The 16806-nt window shown below is 45.3% G+C and overlaps 1 protein-coding gene across 5 annotated transcripts in view; it reads left to right on the forward strand.

Moving 5' to 3' along the window:
- Fam171a1 (family with sequence similarity 171 member A1) overlaps positions 1-16806 on the forward strand; it is a 126642-nt gene that overhangs the window by 84284 nt on the left and 25552 nt on the right. For 4 of the 5 annotated variants that reach the window (XM_076572708.1, XM_076572705.1, XM_076572707.1 and 1 more), the window contains 2 exons: positions 4922-5080; positions 10363-10539. In XM_076572708.1, the coding sequence (XP_076428823.1) occupies positions 4922-5080; positions 10363-10539 (336 nt within the window). The remainder of the gene's footprint in view (positions 1-4921; positions 5081-10362; positions 10540-16806) is intronic. The other variant, XM_076572706.1, reaches the window with a different exon arrangement.

Consider the following 16806-nt stretch of genomic DNA (forward strand, 5'->3'; position numbering starts at 1 on the left):
GCTCACACATAGTTTCTCAACCTTCCCATGTGTGATATCTGCATCTCTGTGTTTTCCTATCTGTTGTCTGGTCTCATCTGCCCCTTCCAGTCCTCCAGACAGGGACCACCTAGGAAATTTCCTTCCTGGGCAGTCAGTCACTCGTTATTAAAGTTGATCTTGTATTTCTGTCGTCTCCCTCTTATTTTGGGATGTATGACATTATGATAGTGGAGCCATTTTGCTCTCTATTTCCCTTGTTCTTGAGTTCCAGGAATATAAGGGTTTGTCTTTTTCTTGTTTATATAGCATGTGTCCACTAAACATGAGACTCTTCATATGAGTTGCTTAAGTTATGGAGATGCATAGAATATAGGGTAAGAGGTTCTCCACTGTAGTAATTTCATATACCCTGGGACACTTAGCAGTGTCTGGGGCCATTGGGATTGTCACATCTTGGGGACTGCAACTGGCATTTGATGGGCAGAAATCAAGGATGCTATTCCATATGTTAATATGCACAGGACAACTCCCAACAAAGAATTTTCTGGACCCAAAGTGTTAATGGTCCTAATCCTGTTTCAGTTAAGTCACAGCATGGCTGAAACATAGCAAGTTGCTCCCCACATTCACTGGTATTACTGAGTATCAGATATACACTGAGTGCTCTTTTTTCTCATCTTGCCTCTGATTAAGAAGAAGTATAAACATTCACATAAATGTTATATAAGGAACAGTGAGATTCAAGACCTTAAGAGAAACACAAACAGACCATAGAGCTTGAGATGGGCTTGAGAGAGGCCATGCAGAAGAGGTGGACTTTGAGATGCATCTGAATGATACATAAAGTCTGTAAACAGAGACAAGAGGGAGTCTTGGACATGGGACGAGCATGACCACATGCATAGAAACAGCCCCATGGTCCTGTTTAGCCAAATGATGGAGGCGGATTGGTCATAAATAGAGCATCTATTTTGAGATAGACATTATGATAGGAAGGAATGCCAAATGTAAGTTTTCTACATTTTCCAAGCACACTGACATTGGCCAAGTTACTTAACCTCTTTGGGATTTAATTTCTTCACCCAGGAGGGCAGGGTGGAATTCCTTCTTTCCAGTCTGGTTATTGTTTATAAGCTCTAAAGCACTGACTTGTGCCTTGCCATTATAAGAGACGATGTAATAGTTTGAGTCTATCTTGATCTACTTATTTTTAATGCTTTGTCATCATGCATTTGCTAAGTGGTGAAGACTGATGTCTTCTGAGTAGGAAAAGCACCTCTGAGCAGTCAGTGTGTCCATGAGTGAAATGGAAAAGGAGGTTAAGGCTGAAGCAGAGGGCTGGTTGGGAGACGGGTGAGGCGAAAGGTGGTGCATAGGTCTAGTAGTCTGGAGGAAGAAGGGAGGAAATGTTAACAGAGGAAGAGTAGCCAGTCTTGGCACTTGAGTGACTGTGTAAGATGTTAAGAAGGGAAAGTGATGTTGAGTTGGATCAAAACTGGGTGCTGAAGAGAACATCACTTCATTAAATGAGAGATAGTAGATGCTGATCCCGGAAAGCCAGATCTATCTAGAAGACAAGAGGGAAATGCAAGTGCGGACTTAGGCTAGATCCCAGGACTAGAAAGAACGGTGGCTATAAAGGGGAACCACTAAGAATCACTACCCAGCAGAGGTGATGGGTAGCAGCCCTCTGGGGACTGTTTCATGTAGAGCCAGGAGAAGAAAGACAGGATTTGCATGAGAACTTGCAAGTGGGGATTTGCGAAGTCTGGAGAGAATCAGAGGCCAACTATGAATGCCAAGAAAGAGGGGACTCGTGGGTGAGGCTGATGAACACTGTGGCCCATTGTAAAGAGGTCAGGGGATGAAGGCTGAGAAGTGGTCATGGGGTTTGCAGATTATACAGTGGCCCTTGCCATCATGTGCTGTGGGAGAAAGCCATGTCACTGAAGGCTGAATGAAAGAAGACAGGCATTCATATACGGGGAGAGCAGAGTGAAAGTCATGTTTGATTGTGACTTGTTTTCTGGATAGGAAAGACGTGAGCATGTTTATTGCTGAAGGAGGAATCACCAGTGGACAAACAGATTGTTGACAAAGGCAGGAACCGTTTTGGTAAAGGTTCATCATGGCATAAACAAGAAAGCAGAATTTAGGACAGGGGCTTGGCTTGACCTTGGATGAAAAGAAGAGAAAAGGGGAAAAATTAGAAGTTCAGAAAGAAAAAGTAGGCGATCTGCTGTGTTTGGTAAGTCAGGATGTAAGCATTTGAAAAAAAGAGGATGGGGCCCTACGTCTGAGGAGAAGAGAGGAAGTTCCAAGCAGCTGCTGATGGGTTGAGAGGCAACCGGTGATGACAGGCAGGCTGGTCCGCTCCCTTCCTGCTCCCAGAAAATCACGTGAAGATTTAGCAACTCTAAAGAAAGACAGGCTAAAGAACACAGTGTCTTCCCCCAGCCCCACACATGCCCATTTAGGCCTTGTTTACCCTGTGGCCTAGTATAGCCTATATATACCCTTAGATTCCTCGGATACCTCTGGGCCATTTCACCAATCACAGGTTTTGCCTGTACTTGAGGGTGTGTGGGACTCTCAGCAGATGGCATCTGTGTCTTGCCAGTCATAGCAGGTGTCAGTTCAGCTGGACCCGCCACTTCCTGTTCTTACAAGCCTGCCCCACCATAATCCTACGTGTGCCTACCTTCCAGCTACCGCAGATGGCCCTGGTTGTCTGGGGACACCCCAGATCCTCCTATACAAAGAAAGGAAGAGGCGAGCGTGGGGAGGAGGGGCAGAGGGAGCGACGCAAAGAGAATCTCCCATCAAAGTGCAAGCTGTCCGCATGCCCCTCTCAGAGATGGAAGGGATGAGAGAATGAAGTTTCGTGAGGCACCAAAGCCCCTGAGCTTTGGTTTGTGGTTCTGTGGTTCCTACTGCAGTTCCCTAAGTCCTTGTTGGATGTGTGTCCCGGGGCCGGTGTGACTCTCCACCTGCCTTTTAGCAGCCTCCCTCTTGCTGGGTGATTTTCCACTCCTCACTGTCAGAGGAGCCTGCACCCAAATCTCAACTTTCCCATCTCACCAAAGTCTTGCAGGGACCTGGGGGGACACATGTACCCTACTCTGTTCGTGGATACCCGGCTGGGATTCCGCCTTCTCCCTTTGCACTCATGAACTCCAGCTCCCTCTTGGCCCAATCATGTTTAGATACGCCATACTCTTTTTCATATTGGCTGGGTTCTTTGCTCTTCCTGATTGTGCAACCTAGGGGCCTCCATGGTGACATATTAGGTGAACAACATCAGCAGCTGCGTCAGCCATTAGTGGAAAAAAAATAATAATCCTGTAGTCAAGATGAGGAGATGAAAAGGGAGATGTTGACTTTTCACCTCGGAGAGCTGGGCGGAAATGGAGAACAAAAGAGGCAGGCAGCCTGTGCAGCCTAGTGGGTAAAGGGGTGAGAGCGGACAGCTCCCAGCGGGGGCCGCGGCACCAGGAGAGCTGCTGAGGGATGGAGCGCAGATCCAGGAGACAGCAGGGCTCAGAAGACTGAACTAAGACATGATGGTGCGAGGGGACCTCTGGAGGCCGGCACTTTGTTTTAGAAACGAAGACAGGGCATGGGTAGCCTGGCATTAGACTGACAGATGTGTGGAACAGGTGACCAAAGAGAGGGAGCAGTGACTTTGGGCCCTGGCTCCTGTGGCTTTAGGACAGAGCCTGTGTTTTACCGGCCTTGGGGGAGGATAGTTGATCAGTGGGTTGGAGCAGGTAGAAGCATGGTCTACCATTTTAGCCATATACAGACAAGAGTAGCCCAGAGAGCCTGCCCCAGATCATGGCTGCAAGTCCTTTGGGCTTCCATGGCCTTACTGTAGGAAGATTGTCTTAATTTGTCAGTTCTCTGAGCTCTGAAACCCCCTTATCACAGAACATTTCTAGGAAGGCTACCACACTTCCCATCCTAGAAGTTCAAAGGGAACCTCATCTCAGAGTGAGGGTGGTATTCTGGGACCTCTGTGCACTGTGGGGAGGGATAGAAAGAGCCCTCAGCTGAGTGCAGCAGATTGAAGTCAACCCGAGCTGGGGACACGTAGTTTCAATTTTAAGGACGTCTTTGCCAGGTTTGTACAAAATTACTTCTCACCCTCATGTCTGGTGACTGTCACCACAGGAGTAGGTAAAAATAGGGATCATAATAACATCTGGACAAAGGTAAACTCTAAGTGACACCAGAAGGCAGCTGACCGGGTCACTCCAGTGGTCACACAAAGGGATGGGGTTGGGGAAAGGAGGACCACTTTGCAGCATTGCCAAATCTGAAACATCATCTGTGTCAAGTAGGAAGCACTCCAGAGGAAGAGTGCTCATGTCATGTCACACGGCAGCTTCCTCAGGAAGAAAACAGTTCATCATGGGTGGGGGGGCTCTTGTTTGCACTCCTTTCCAAGACTGTATATCGCAGCCCCTTGTCCAGCTTCAGTTTGGTCGGTGGCATTCAACCAGATTTCTCCAGGAAGCTGGGAGATGGTCTTGTAGCGGTATCAAAGCTGATCTCTTGCATTGCTTGTGTGAAGAGATTCATTGCCATTTCCTCGCTTCATTTACTCAGACTCTCCCAAAAATGTTACCCTATCCAGAGCCAAATACCGCACAGTGGGAAAGACTGGCCGCAAATAGAACTTGGGAAAAGCTTTTTGTTCAAAACCTAAATAACATCCTGTGTCAAAACAAATGTGACAATGGGCTATTATGTCTCGCCCCATAATAGCATGTTGTCACATCCCTGTGTCCTGGATGAATGAGGGATGGCACACCATGTGGGAAGGAGCAGGGGTCGGGGAGGAATGTTGGAACCCTAGAGAAGCCTTTCATGGCTTGGCATTTTCTGACATGGAAACCACTCCTTGGGGAGGTAACTCAGAGGTTGATCCCTACAGGTGCCCAGCCACAGCCTCGAGTTCATTTCCAGAGAAGGGCCTTGAGGTTGCCCGAGAACACCAGCTACAGTGACCTCACCGCCTACCTCACTGCCGCCAGCTCCCCGTCAGAGGTAGACAGCTTTCCTTATTTGCGAGGATTGGATGGAAACGGGACAGGTAATTGGAGTCTCTTCTCTTTCGGGATGGGCCTTATTCTTTCTCTGTGAGTTTTGGATATGGCAAGAGGTACTCACGTTAAGTGGAGAGGGAGCAGGGCCTTGACCTCACAGGTTCTGGGGTGATACTGTTACCTTTTGCCAGCTTAAGGAGGCATCCAGTCTGTACCAATAAAGAATGGCATCTTTGTAAATTGGCTTCCTTGAGCCTTTCAGCAGTTCCAGGGCCCTGAAGCACCTTCTCTGGGCTCTCCTTTGTTGGACTAAATATTTAGCTCAATTGAAATTGTACTTTTTTTAAAGTAGGAGATCAGAAATAGAGGGTTTCTGCCCCGCTGATCTCTGCCGACTCCACTTACCGCCAGAATGTAAGGCTGGTGCCACAATGTCTCACCCACTTGTCCAGCAAGAGACACTCAGCCCCACCCTCTCATTTGCCTTGTGCCCCAGCTGGGAGGGGAAGGGTTGGTTCCAGTGACATCTAGAGATGAGCAAGTGGCATTCCATGCTCCACTACAGCTGGACCACTGAGGTGTGGACATGGTCTGTCAGTTCGGGCTGTGGCCATCAGCTTTCACCCATTTTTCCTCTCTGCTTTTGGATGCTCACCTTCCCTTCCTTTCAAAGGGCATTTGGGAAGGTCCCCGGGGAGGCTCTCCATAGCCTGCCAGAGAGGAGCCAGGCTTTGAAGTTGATTTGGAATCTTCTGGCTGATCACTAAGTGAGCTCTGTCAGCACCACTGTTCTGACAAGACACAGAACTTACAGGATCAGAGAAACCAAGAGCCACCAGCCAGAAGAAAATCGATAATTCCTTATCAGAGAAAAACCGAAGCTACGCCTTCCTCCTCTTGGGTGACAGCATGGTCCTCAGGCCTCCGCCTGCTGCAGGAGAGGTTCCAGGTCTTGGAATTCTGAATAAATCAATCAAAACTCTGTTTCTATCTATGTCTCTCTGTCTCTTTCTCTGTGCCTCTGTCTCCCTCTCTCTCTCTCTCTCTCTCTCTCTCTCTCTCTCTCTCTCTCTCTCTCTCTCTCTCTCTCTCTCTCTCTCTCCTTGTGCCTTTTCATCACCCTTTATGTTTTAGACTTGGCATGAAATTGAAAAGCAGACATTAGTGTTAAGTACTGCTAGGTATATTGCTCTTCCCAGGGATGCTTTGATTAAAACTTTCATAATTTTCCAAGATGTTGCATGAACTGGTGATTCTGAAAAGGCTCATAAACCTTAAACATCTCATCCATTTCAGTTTGTGAATACATTTCTAGTTGGAGGAAAAGTACTCGGTGACATATTGCTTTTCCTCCATCTGTGGTTCTTATTTTGAGAAATGTTTCTTCCTTAAATTATTGAGGACTGATGACCTGATTTGCCATAAAATAGATGTGTAGTGATCATCTATAGTAAACTTCTTTGGGGAAAACAGTATCAATTCAGGAGCCTGGAGACTTCTTGTTTGAGGTCCTCGTAGGCTCCATTCAGTTTCCCCGACGGAAGGAAGCATAGTCAGAAACACAGCGAAGGGGAGCAGCCTCACTCAGCGCCCCTGTGCTCTGACCCTCTCCCAGTAGTGCTTGAATAAATTATGAAACCCGGGAAGACCAGGGAAAGAAGAACACAAAAGCACAGGACTATTGATTTTTTTAGAAACATGCTTTGTTTTAAAAATCAGTCTATTTCAGAGGGAAGAAAAAAAAAGTTGGAAGGTGACATTAAACTGCTTTTTCAGTGACATAATTGATCAATTGCCTGAGAAAGGATCAAAGTTTTTCTGAAACCCACTAGGAAAGGGAGCCAACCCACAGTGTATCGGCATGTACCCTAGGAGACGTAGGAGCCTGGGCTCCATGGAGCCGAGAGAGCAACTGGAGCCCAGTGGCTGCTGCTGGCCTTGGGTTAGTGTGGGATCAGGCTCTCTTTTGACCGTTGGTCACATTCCTTCTCCTACATATGCCGAAGATACCCTGCCTTCTAGAATCACACTCTTCTCCTGGTCCCTGAGAAAATGGTACACAACTCTGTATCATTCCCATGGGGCTCAGTGAAATGATCTCCACTAACCACTCCAGGAAGACAGAGAGGGCAAAGTGGCTAAGGTATAGCATTTTGCTGACCCAGAAAAGTTGGTGCAGGATGACCTCATCTTTTATCCAAAATGTCTGAACGCTGAAGTGATTTGAATTTAGGATCAGTTTCTTAATATTTGCATAGACTTCACCAGAAGTGTTGTGGCACCTAACTTTTGAGTTTCGGAGAACTTCAGACTCCAGCCTGGTACTAAAACATGAGGACAAAGAGAAACCTAAGGGTTTGGTAAAACCCGTCTTGTTATAAGCAACCAATTGATCAGAAGCCTAAACGGACACCATCCAATGGTTCGTGCCCCTCCCTCACCTGGTGACCCAGAGGGCCAGGTGACACCTATCTCGACTGGGACCCAGAGGGCCGGGTGACAACAAGGTAGAGCAGGAAGGAAAGCCTAGTTACAGACAGAACCCAGGATCTTGTGTGCGATTGGAATCTCATAACAAGATGTGGAAGAGAAATAATTTAGGCCTCTAAGTCTGAGTCACTCCAGAGTAAAGGAAGTGGGAGGGTGGAGGGAGAGACATGGGGTGGTGTAGAGTAGGACCGAGCATTTCATGGAGCACTGAGAGAGGAAAGCCTCCAGAAAGCAGAGGAGAGACCCACACGTCTTAGAGCAGCTCCTCCCTCTCCTCTCCCTCTCTCCCTTCTTTCTTCCTTCCCTCCCTCCCTTCCTTTCTTCTGTTCTTCCTTCATCTATCCTCTTCCTTTCCTCTTCTCCTCTCTTCAGGGTCCCACTCTGTAACCCAGGCTAGCCTTGTATTGGCATCCCTGGCTTGCCCTAGCAGGTGTGAGCACCAGGTACTAAGTACAGGTGAACAGCACCGTACCCACCTCAGCTGGAGCTCTTTAAAAGTAGTGGGTAAGGACAGGGAGATAAAGCTGGTGTTTTCAGTAAATCTGCTCACTTCTTCGGTGTTTACTTCTGAATGCATACAGCTGAGAACATGTATGTCCATACACTCAAGAGGGCATCTCACCTACCCTATCCTTAGTTGTGAAGATCAGAGAAACGGCCCTCAGAGGAGTGGAGTAACTGGCAGGGGCAGCTGGTTCCAGAAACCCATCTCCCTAGATCAGGGAAATGCAAGAGGAAGAGAAAAGAGAATGTAAAGACACTGAGGAAGAAGAACGGAGATGCTGTTTCTAGAACTTTCTACCTACCTGTTTGCAAGCGATTTCTGCTGGCCTACTGCATGGGGCTGAACAAAATGAAACAGCACTTCTTAGTTGGAAACCTTGTATCTGCAATGTTTATACAGCATCCTGTGAGTTACCTAATGTCTCTGGGGTTTAAATAATATCTTGTTGAAAGGTTCTGAAGTGGCTGAGAGCGGTACAGGGCAGGCCTGACTTTGCTGTCCTGTCTCTCTAAGCTCTGGGTATGTGTGTGTCTCAGTCCACGGTGCCGTTTTCGAGAGAAGCATGGTAAATTCTGATCTTTGGTTTTCTTATCCCAAAATGAAATGGTTTCTAAACTAAAAGATTCCTGACCTTGACTCTGTGATTTCAACTTAAATCTTTGGAGGAAATCTTTTAGCAGGCCTTAGCCGTCATGGAGAAACAGAGATGGGCATGGCATATAGTGGTCATTGTTGTTTACAAATTACTCCATGGAGGACTTAGCCATTAGACCATTGTTGAAGCTGTGAAGTTCACTAGATTTGCTTTGAATATTTACTCTTGGTCCAGACTGAAAATTGGCATGAGCTCAGATAGGTAGGTTAGTATATAGGAAGTATATACTTACGTATACTTTACATAAACATAATCTGTCTTTCTGCATAATAGTTAAGCATAATGTAAATAGAAGTAGCAGTAGTAAATAAATCATAAATATTATTATATAAGAGATCCTGTATTATAAAATACCTTAACATTTTTATCACTAAGAAATTCATCCTGTTGAGGCAAAGATATAAAATTATGACAGAATGTATTTTGTGTGATGTTGCGTTTCACTAAAGAAAAATCTGAAATGGATTGCTTAAGTGTATGACTATCACTCCCATAAGCATTCTCTTAGTTTATCTATAGACATTCATTAAAGCCCTGGCTTGGATAAAAGGTCTCTAATGGAGAATAACTGGGATATCAAATTCCTTTGAAACAGACCAAAATAACAGTGGCAACTAAAACAACACATATATATTTCATGGCTAAGTTTCAATCGTGTACTTCCGGGAGAAGCAGTTAATATTTTGAAACAATCCTTGATGAAATTTTCTGTTTAAAACATGGTCTCTAAAATATGTATTTTTATGGTACTGACTTGCTGCTGGTGTGTGTATTGTATATGCTATAGATGTGTGTCTTGTTTGTGAACCTTTTGTCTGTAGCTTCCCCAAGCTCTTTATCTTGTGTGAGAGAAAAGTCTTTTCCACCATGGCTGTACTCTCAACCCTGGAGAGGTTGAAGCCTGGTGATTGTGAGTTCCAGGCCACAGGGTGAGACCTTGCCTTTAAAAAAGAAGAAAGGAAGGAAAGAAACAAGGAAGGAGGGGGCTGGAGAGATGGCTCAGAGGCTAAGAGCACTAGCTTCTTTTCCAGAGGTTCGGAGTTCAATTCCCAGCAACGGCAGGGTGGCTCACAACCATCTGTAATGATATCTGGTGCCCTCCTCAGGTGTACAAGCATACAAACAGGCATAACACTGTACACATAGTAGATAAACGTGGTGGCACAAGCCTTTAATCCCAGCACTCAGGAGGCAGAGATAGGCGGATCTCTTTGAATTTGAGGATAGCCTGATCTACAGAGCGAGATCCAGGACAGGCACCAAACTACACAGAGAAACCCTGTCCCAGGGGAAAAAAAGAAAGAAAGAAAAGAAGGAAGGAGGAAGCCAGGGGAAAAAAAGGAAAGAGAAGGAAGGGAGGAGAAAGGAAGGAAGGCAACAGGGAGTAGGTAATGCAAGCACCATTTGTTACAACTGGCAGACTCGGACGGGGACCTCAGCTCTGCCGTTAAGGAGTGCGTGCCCTCCAGGAAGCTACTGCCACATCCAAACCTGTTTCTTTGTACAATATGGGTTTGAGCTGCCTCTGGAGGTTGTGGGGGTGAGGGTTACTGACGTTATCAGAGCCCTGGACAGTAGAGGCTCTCCGCGGTACACGGCAGTAGCGACTGTTTTTCCTCAGAGGGTTTCTGCGGCCCCAAGCCCTCCATGCAGGTGATGGACAAACTTCTTCCTTCCAGGAAACAGTACGCGGTATGACTTGACCCCCGTCACGGCCGTCAGTGTGCACTTGCTCAGCAGTAATGGAACACCGGTGCTGGTGGACGGTCCCATCTATGTCACCGTGCCCTTGGCCACGCAGAGCAGTCTGAGGCACAATGCTTACGTCGCAGCATGGCGGTTTGACCAGAAGCTGGGTAAGCAAGAGTCCCCGAGCATCCCCTCTGGAGTCTGATAATTTTCTTTTCTGGTTTTGTTGTTGTTGTTTAATTTAAAGGAGGATCTTTAAAGGTTGTGAGAGCTAAAATGGGCTTTCCTAATCTTCACCCTTTTAGTTTTTCTGAAGGTTCTATGATCTCTCTTGGTTGTGTGGGGGTTTTTTGTTTTTGTTTTTGTTTTTTTGGTCTCCTAAATAAAGGAAAATTATTTGCCAATGTTGTTTGAAACAAGGAATAGTCCCCATGATCCTACAACCTAGAGAAAAATGCTAATCTATTCATAATTCTCTTAGTCATTTGTCTGTACACATATGTGTGTGTTATCAATTGCTGAATAAGAAGTTACCCTAAAATTTATCAGCTTAAGATAGCACTGAGCATCTCCTGTCTCACAGTTTCTGAAGTTCATGACGGTGGCTCAGGCTCAGGACCCCAGCGAAGTTACAGGGGGCCTGTCAGCCAGAGCTCTGTTCAGCTTAAGGCAAGAGTCTACTGGGCCTGGCAAGCGTGCTCAGGACTCTGCCATAGTCACAGGTTGACCGTAGTCCCTGCCAGCTGTTGGCCAGAGATTTCCACTCTTTGCAACATGGTCCTCTGCTTAAGGCTACTTGCCATATGGCAGCTTGCTTTCCTCTGAGCCAGTGACATAGAGAAAGTAAGATGAAAGTTTCTCAAGTACTTCAAATAGAAGCTATGCAGCCTAGAAATGGTCACCAGGTAGGTCAGTAGAAATGGTATCAGAATCGTTCTGTCCTGTGCTTTGCAGCAGACAGCAGCATCAGTATCTTCCCATGGCAGCATTATCCTGGAGTTTTGGTTGGGATGATGCAGTTTTCCACTCTGTTAATACAACACAATTTTCAGTTCATCAATCCCTTACAATTAAGAAAAACAAAATGGACTATTCTAAGGCTGTGGTGAATACCTTTGTAGCTAAATGTTTGAATGTTTGTGCGCAGCCTGGATTACTTTTCAGAGTATACTGTGAAAATCGAGCTTGTAACCAGCTTTTAACTATCAATATAACACTGTTAAACCACACATGAAGATTAGTGAAAGGTTTTGTTTGGTTTGTTGACTTGTTTGGTTTGGTTTGGTTTTTGGTTTTGGTTTTGGTTTTTTGAGATAGAGTTTCTCTGTGTAGCCCTAGCTGTCCTGGAACTAGCTCTGTAGACCAGGCTGGCCTCAAACTCACAGAGATCTGCTTGCCTCTGCCCAAGTGTTGGGATTAAAGGTGTGCACTACCACCACCTAGCTAATGAGAATTTTTGTATCAAGTAATATTTTTTAAATACTTAACCCTATGAATCAGTCAAAACATAATTTTAGCAATTACACTTGAAAATAAGTATCTTTTGGGCTTTCGTGGAGTTTTTGATTTGTAACTTCCCAAATAACTAATAGACTCCATAGTAACTTCTAAAGACTGCTTCAGTTTTAATGGCTTTATTAAAGTTGACATTGCTAGGTGAATCATAACACTGTATGAATGTATACTGCATCTCTTAGGTAGGGTTTCTATTGCTGTGATAAAAACACCATTACACAAGGAACTTGGGCAGGAAAGTGTTATTTCGTCTCATAGCTTGCGGTCCATCAAATCAGGCTTTCTTGCCAGATATACTACGAGTACATGCTGAAATCCCAGCATCGGGAAGCTGGAGCAAGAGGGGTCCTGTGAGTTTGAGACTAACCTGAGCTACACAGCAAGACCTTGTCTGAAAACAACAGAAAAAAAGAGCAGCATTTCTCAGATCACCTTCTTGTCCTTCTCTGGGTCTCCTATGGCTGGGCTGGGAAATTATTTTCTCAGTTCTTGCATCATCCGGCTGCCTCCCATTTCCCCTTCTTCCATTGGGCCTGCTGTAGTCCTGCTTAGGTTACCTTCAGAGCCAAAGACTGCACGCCTGCACTCTCTCAGAACAGCATGGAAGGCGCTTGGTCCATAGCATGGCACACAGGTCTCATTGGAACCAGGCCCTGTCTGCCCCTCCCTCCTTCCCAGTCATTGTCCAGACATGCTGACCCTTCCCCAGACTTACTGAATCCTCCCTCAGGCCTTGCCACTTTACAAGCAGACCCTTCAAAGCTGTTCTGGTTCAGATCGCAGATGCTCTCCCCATGTCTTGTGCTAAAAGCTTGGTTCTCGGTAGATGGTGCTGTTGGAGGGGCCCACACTTTTAGGAGACAGGGCCTAGGGGGAGGAAGTAGGTCACTGGGCATGACCTTGAAGGATCCTGGCCTCTTCTATGCCCTGATTCCCAGCCACCATGAGATAAGCAGCTTTGCTCTGCCATGTGCAATTCACCATGATGAGCCATGCTACCCCAAACCCGAGAAGCAACAGAGCCAACTGACCATGAGCTAAAACTTAACGAACTGTGAACCAAAACATCTCTTTCCCCCTTTTAAGTTGTTTGTCTGAGATATTTTGTCACAGCTTTGCGAAGCTAACTAAAATGCCTTTCCCTGGGTGTCACGGAACCCCTTCTGCACATGTGTCTGCCTCAGTGGTACTAGCGGTGTGGGAGCAGTGACTATGCACCTGCTGGGCCAGTACCTGCTCCTACGGTGCCTCCCTGCTTTGTGTGACTAGGGACTAGTTCCCGGCCAAAGTCCTTCGTGATCAGATAAGGATATTTGCAGCATTAAAAAAAAAAAAATCAGAATAGGGGCTGAAGAGCTGGCTTCTCTGCAGAGAAACCAAGTTGAGTTCCCAGCACCCAATAGGGCAGTTCACAACTACCTGTAACTAAAGCTCCAGAGGACCCAACGTCCTCTTCTGGCCTCCACAAGCACTTCACACGTACACATAATTAAAAGTAGAAAAATAAATTCGTTTTTAAAAGTCAAAAGAATAAGATATAACATTTGGAAACAAGATGATGGAGACATGTGTGTGTATGTGTGTGTGTGAGAGAGAGGGGGGAGGGAAAGAGAGGGGGAGAGAGAGAGAGAGAGAGAGAGAGAGAGAGAGAGAGAGAGAGAGAGAGAGAGATTAGGAGAGTAGTTACATTGACACCACCACCCCAATCCTGGAGCTTATACCCTTACTATTATTATTTCCCTCCTTCCTGCCTCCTTATTCTTCAAATGAATATATTTGAATACGAGTAAATAGGGCTGGGATATTAAAATCTATGTTCCTAACGCTATGAAGCTTTCTCTAGAATTTGTTGTAGATCACATGTACCATGACAGCCTGAGTATATTAAAGAAGCATGCTCGCTCTCATCAGTGTATTCTGCATATAGCTAACAATGAATTTTTATTTAAATAATCTTTCTATGTCATAGGCTATCAAATGTCTCCCCAAATATACCATGTCCTGATTCTGGAGCCCTACGAATGCCATCTTATGTTGAAGATGTGATTAAGAATCTTTAGATGGAGAGGTGAACCTAGATTATCCAGATGGACCCTTTGTAATCACAAGAGGCTTCAGAAGAGAGAGGAGACAGGGTCAGAGTTAGAGGACTTTGTAGTATGACCAGTGAGCAGGAGGTGGAGTAGCATGCTTTAAAAATGGAGAAAGGAGCCGTAATCCAAGAAGTACAGGTACACATTGGAAGCTGAAAAGACAAGGCCAGGAAGTTTCCCTTCAAACTCACCCTGCACCCACCTTGGCTTCAGCACAGAGGAGCTGGTTTTAGTTTCTGACCTTCAAGATATGATAATAAATCTGGAAGATATCAAACTCTTTATATTTGTGGAAACTTGTTACAGCAGCAACAGAAAACTAATACAGTATAGAAATCAGTAAAAAGCAAAAGCACATTGTGGTAAACCTACGGTAATCCTCATGCGTTGATCCTTTTTACCTTGGGGTTCTTCATTGCATGCTTGACCTGTTTCCATTAAATGGCCTTTTTAACTTAACATCCACCACAGAAGACCTGGCAGCCAAATTCCTGTTAGTTACAGATTGCCTGTGCACAGAGCAAAGCCAACATCTGTATTGTCACGCAAAAATAATACAATTAGTTAAAATGTGTTTTCAGAGAACTTTCAAATTGGATGGGCATCTCAAAGAAACCGTATGTTCTTCCACTTCCTCAGCTCAACTGAAGCCTGTCTATTTCATAAGCTGTTTCATTGTCAAATTCAGTCAATAATATCATTTTCCTATTAAAATGTTTCGGTTAAATAAGAAGTTTTAGAGCCTGTCCCATCAGTGCGCAGGGGGGGGGGGGGAGCGGGGGGACGCAGCAGGCTATTTCAAGCTCATCCTGTAACTTACTATTAGTTATTGTTTGTGGCTGGAATAATCACTTGAAATCATTTAATTCTTTAAATTATTTACTTTGGAGGTAAATCAAAATAATTGCCAATTCCAGATTATTAAATAGCCAGAAATAGCAAGTTATGAATCTATTAAGAAGTTTTCACTTGAATCAGGATCCCTTAGCTAGAGCCTGGAAGCCAAGCATGATTTTTATGTTTTTAAAAGATTGAAGAAAGAATCAGAAAATGGAGGAGAAGGAGAGAATGGAAAGATGAGGGCAATGAGCACAAAGTTCCCTCCTGTACACTAAGAAAGTTCTAGAAATAACCTTTACAGCAATGCCAATATGGTTGACAATGCTGTGTTCTTAAATTTTGCTGAGAGTCCATGTTCTGTTGTCATCAAGAAAATCGTATCTGTGAGGTGATGGCATATTGTTTATTTTGATACACACACCAAAACATTAAGTATATACAGCTTTTATCTGTCAATTATACTTGATTAGAATGGAGACATGTAATTATTAAAGAAAGATCTTAGAACACTTGGAAATCATATAAAATGCATAAACACATACACACACACACACATACACACACCTAAATAAAGTTTTATTGGAGCCCAGCCATGTCCATTTGTTGGTGAATTGCCTGTGTTTCCATCCTGTGACCCCCAGTGAGTACTGTCACTGCAGCACCAGCTCATGTCCCACAAACCATAAGGATTCACTGTCCAAGCCTTTTACTGCACATCGTGTGACTCCTGACTTAACCCCTTAGCTGAGGAGGCTCTGTCGATGTACTGTTACCATGCGGAGTGTCTTCTCTCTGCGGAAGGGGACTGGGTGCTGGCTCAGCTGACACCCTGTTTCCTGTCACCTGAGCAGACTCCTGCGTTTCCAGGAGTGACAGCTGGTGTTCAGGGTGGCAGGCATTCACTGTAGGGTGGGACTTCCAAGGCTTCCACCTCTCAGCGTGGCTTTTCTGTGGAAGATAAAGCCACATTTTTAATCCCGATCCAGTGACGTCATGTTTGACTCTGACTCAGATCTTGTGTCCGAATGGGTAACTGCGAAAGTGCTCATAGGAGAGACTTAGAGAGAAGGTCTCTTGCTGCCACCATTAGAGGGGTCAATATTTGATGTGGCCATTTGGTCATAGTTGCCTTTTAAAAGGTATTTTTAAAGATGTATTTTATTATTTTTAAATGGCATGGGGATGCCAGGTATGAGGGTGGAGGTGCCTGTGGGGACTAAAAGACAGCTTCTGTCCCCTAGAGCTAGAGTTACAGGCGTAAGCAACCGTGTGTGTGTGTGTGTGTGTGTGTGTGTGTGTGTGTGTGTGTGTGTGTGTGTGTGTAACCAAACCTGGGTCCTCTGGGAAAGGAGCCAGTGCTCATAACCACTAAGCCATCTCTCCATCTCTCCAACCCCCAGTAGCCTGTTTATAACAGCCACAGTTGTCTTTATTTTTTTTCTTCTGCTTTTGGAGCAAGCAAAGAATTTCCCAGTGCAGAAATGAGCATCTTTATAGTTCAGCCTCTGTTCATCAGAAGAAGGCCTAATAGAGTGACACTTTATCAGGACACATGAATTGAGTGTTATTGCCCCCGTCGGCACTGTCCTTTGACTCATCACCAAACATACCCTCAAAGGACTTGTCTGAAGAAACACAACCCGCGTGTTCTACAATGAAAACATTTTCATGTATGTTCTCTGTGTGTTGTGCTGGAATGCCACTCGCTTTACACAGCAAAGGAGACTCTACCCGGTAGACAGAGGTCTTATCGTTTGAGGCATTAGCAGGATTCCCTAACTTCAGATCCTCTCATCGTGCTGTGTCCTACAGCCCATGGAGGTGGCACCTGGTCAAGTGAGCGGTGTCCACGCTTTCTTAGTTGTGTGCAGGAACCAGTTTGTTCTTTAATATGAGCAGTTTTCCTCCCCACGCCTGGGGAAGAAGGTCGGTCATGGCAAGTGTGTGTTAGCTGGGGCTGTCTGGACAGTAAGGGCCAACTGTGTC

This window comes from Peromyscus maniculatus, chromosome 5 (assembly GCF_049852395.1).
Source record: "Peromyscus maniculatus bairdii isolate BWxNUB_F1_BW_parent chromosome 5, HU_Pman_BW_mat_3.1, whole genome shotgun sequence".
Classification (NCBI taxonomy): Eukaryota; Metazoa; Chordata; class Mammalia; order Rodentia; family Cricetidae; genus Peromyscus; species Peromyscus maniculatus.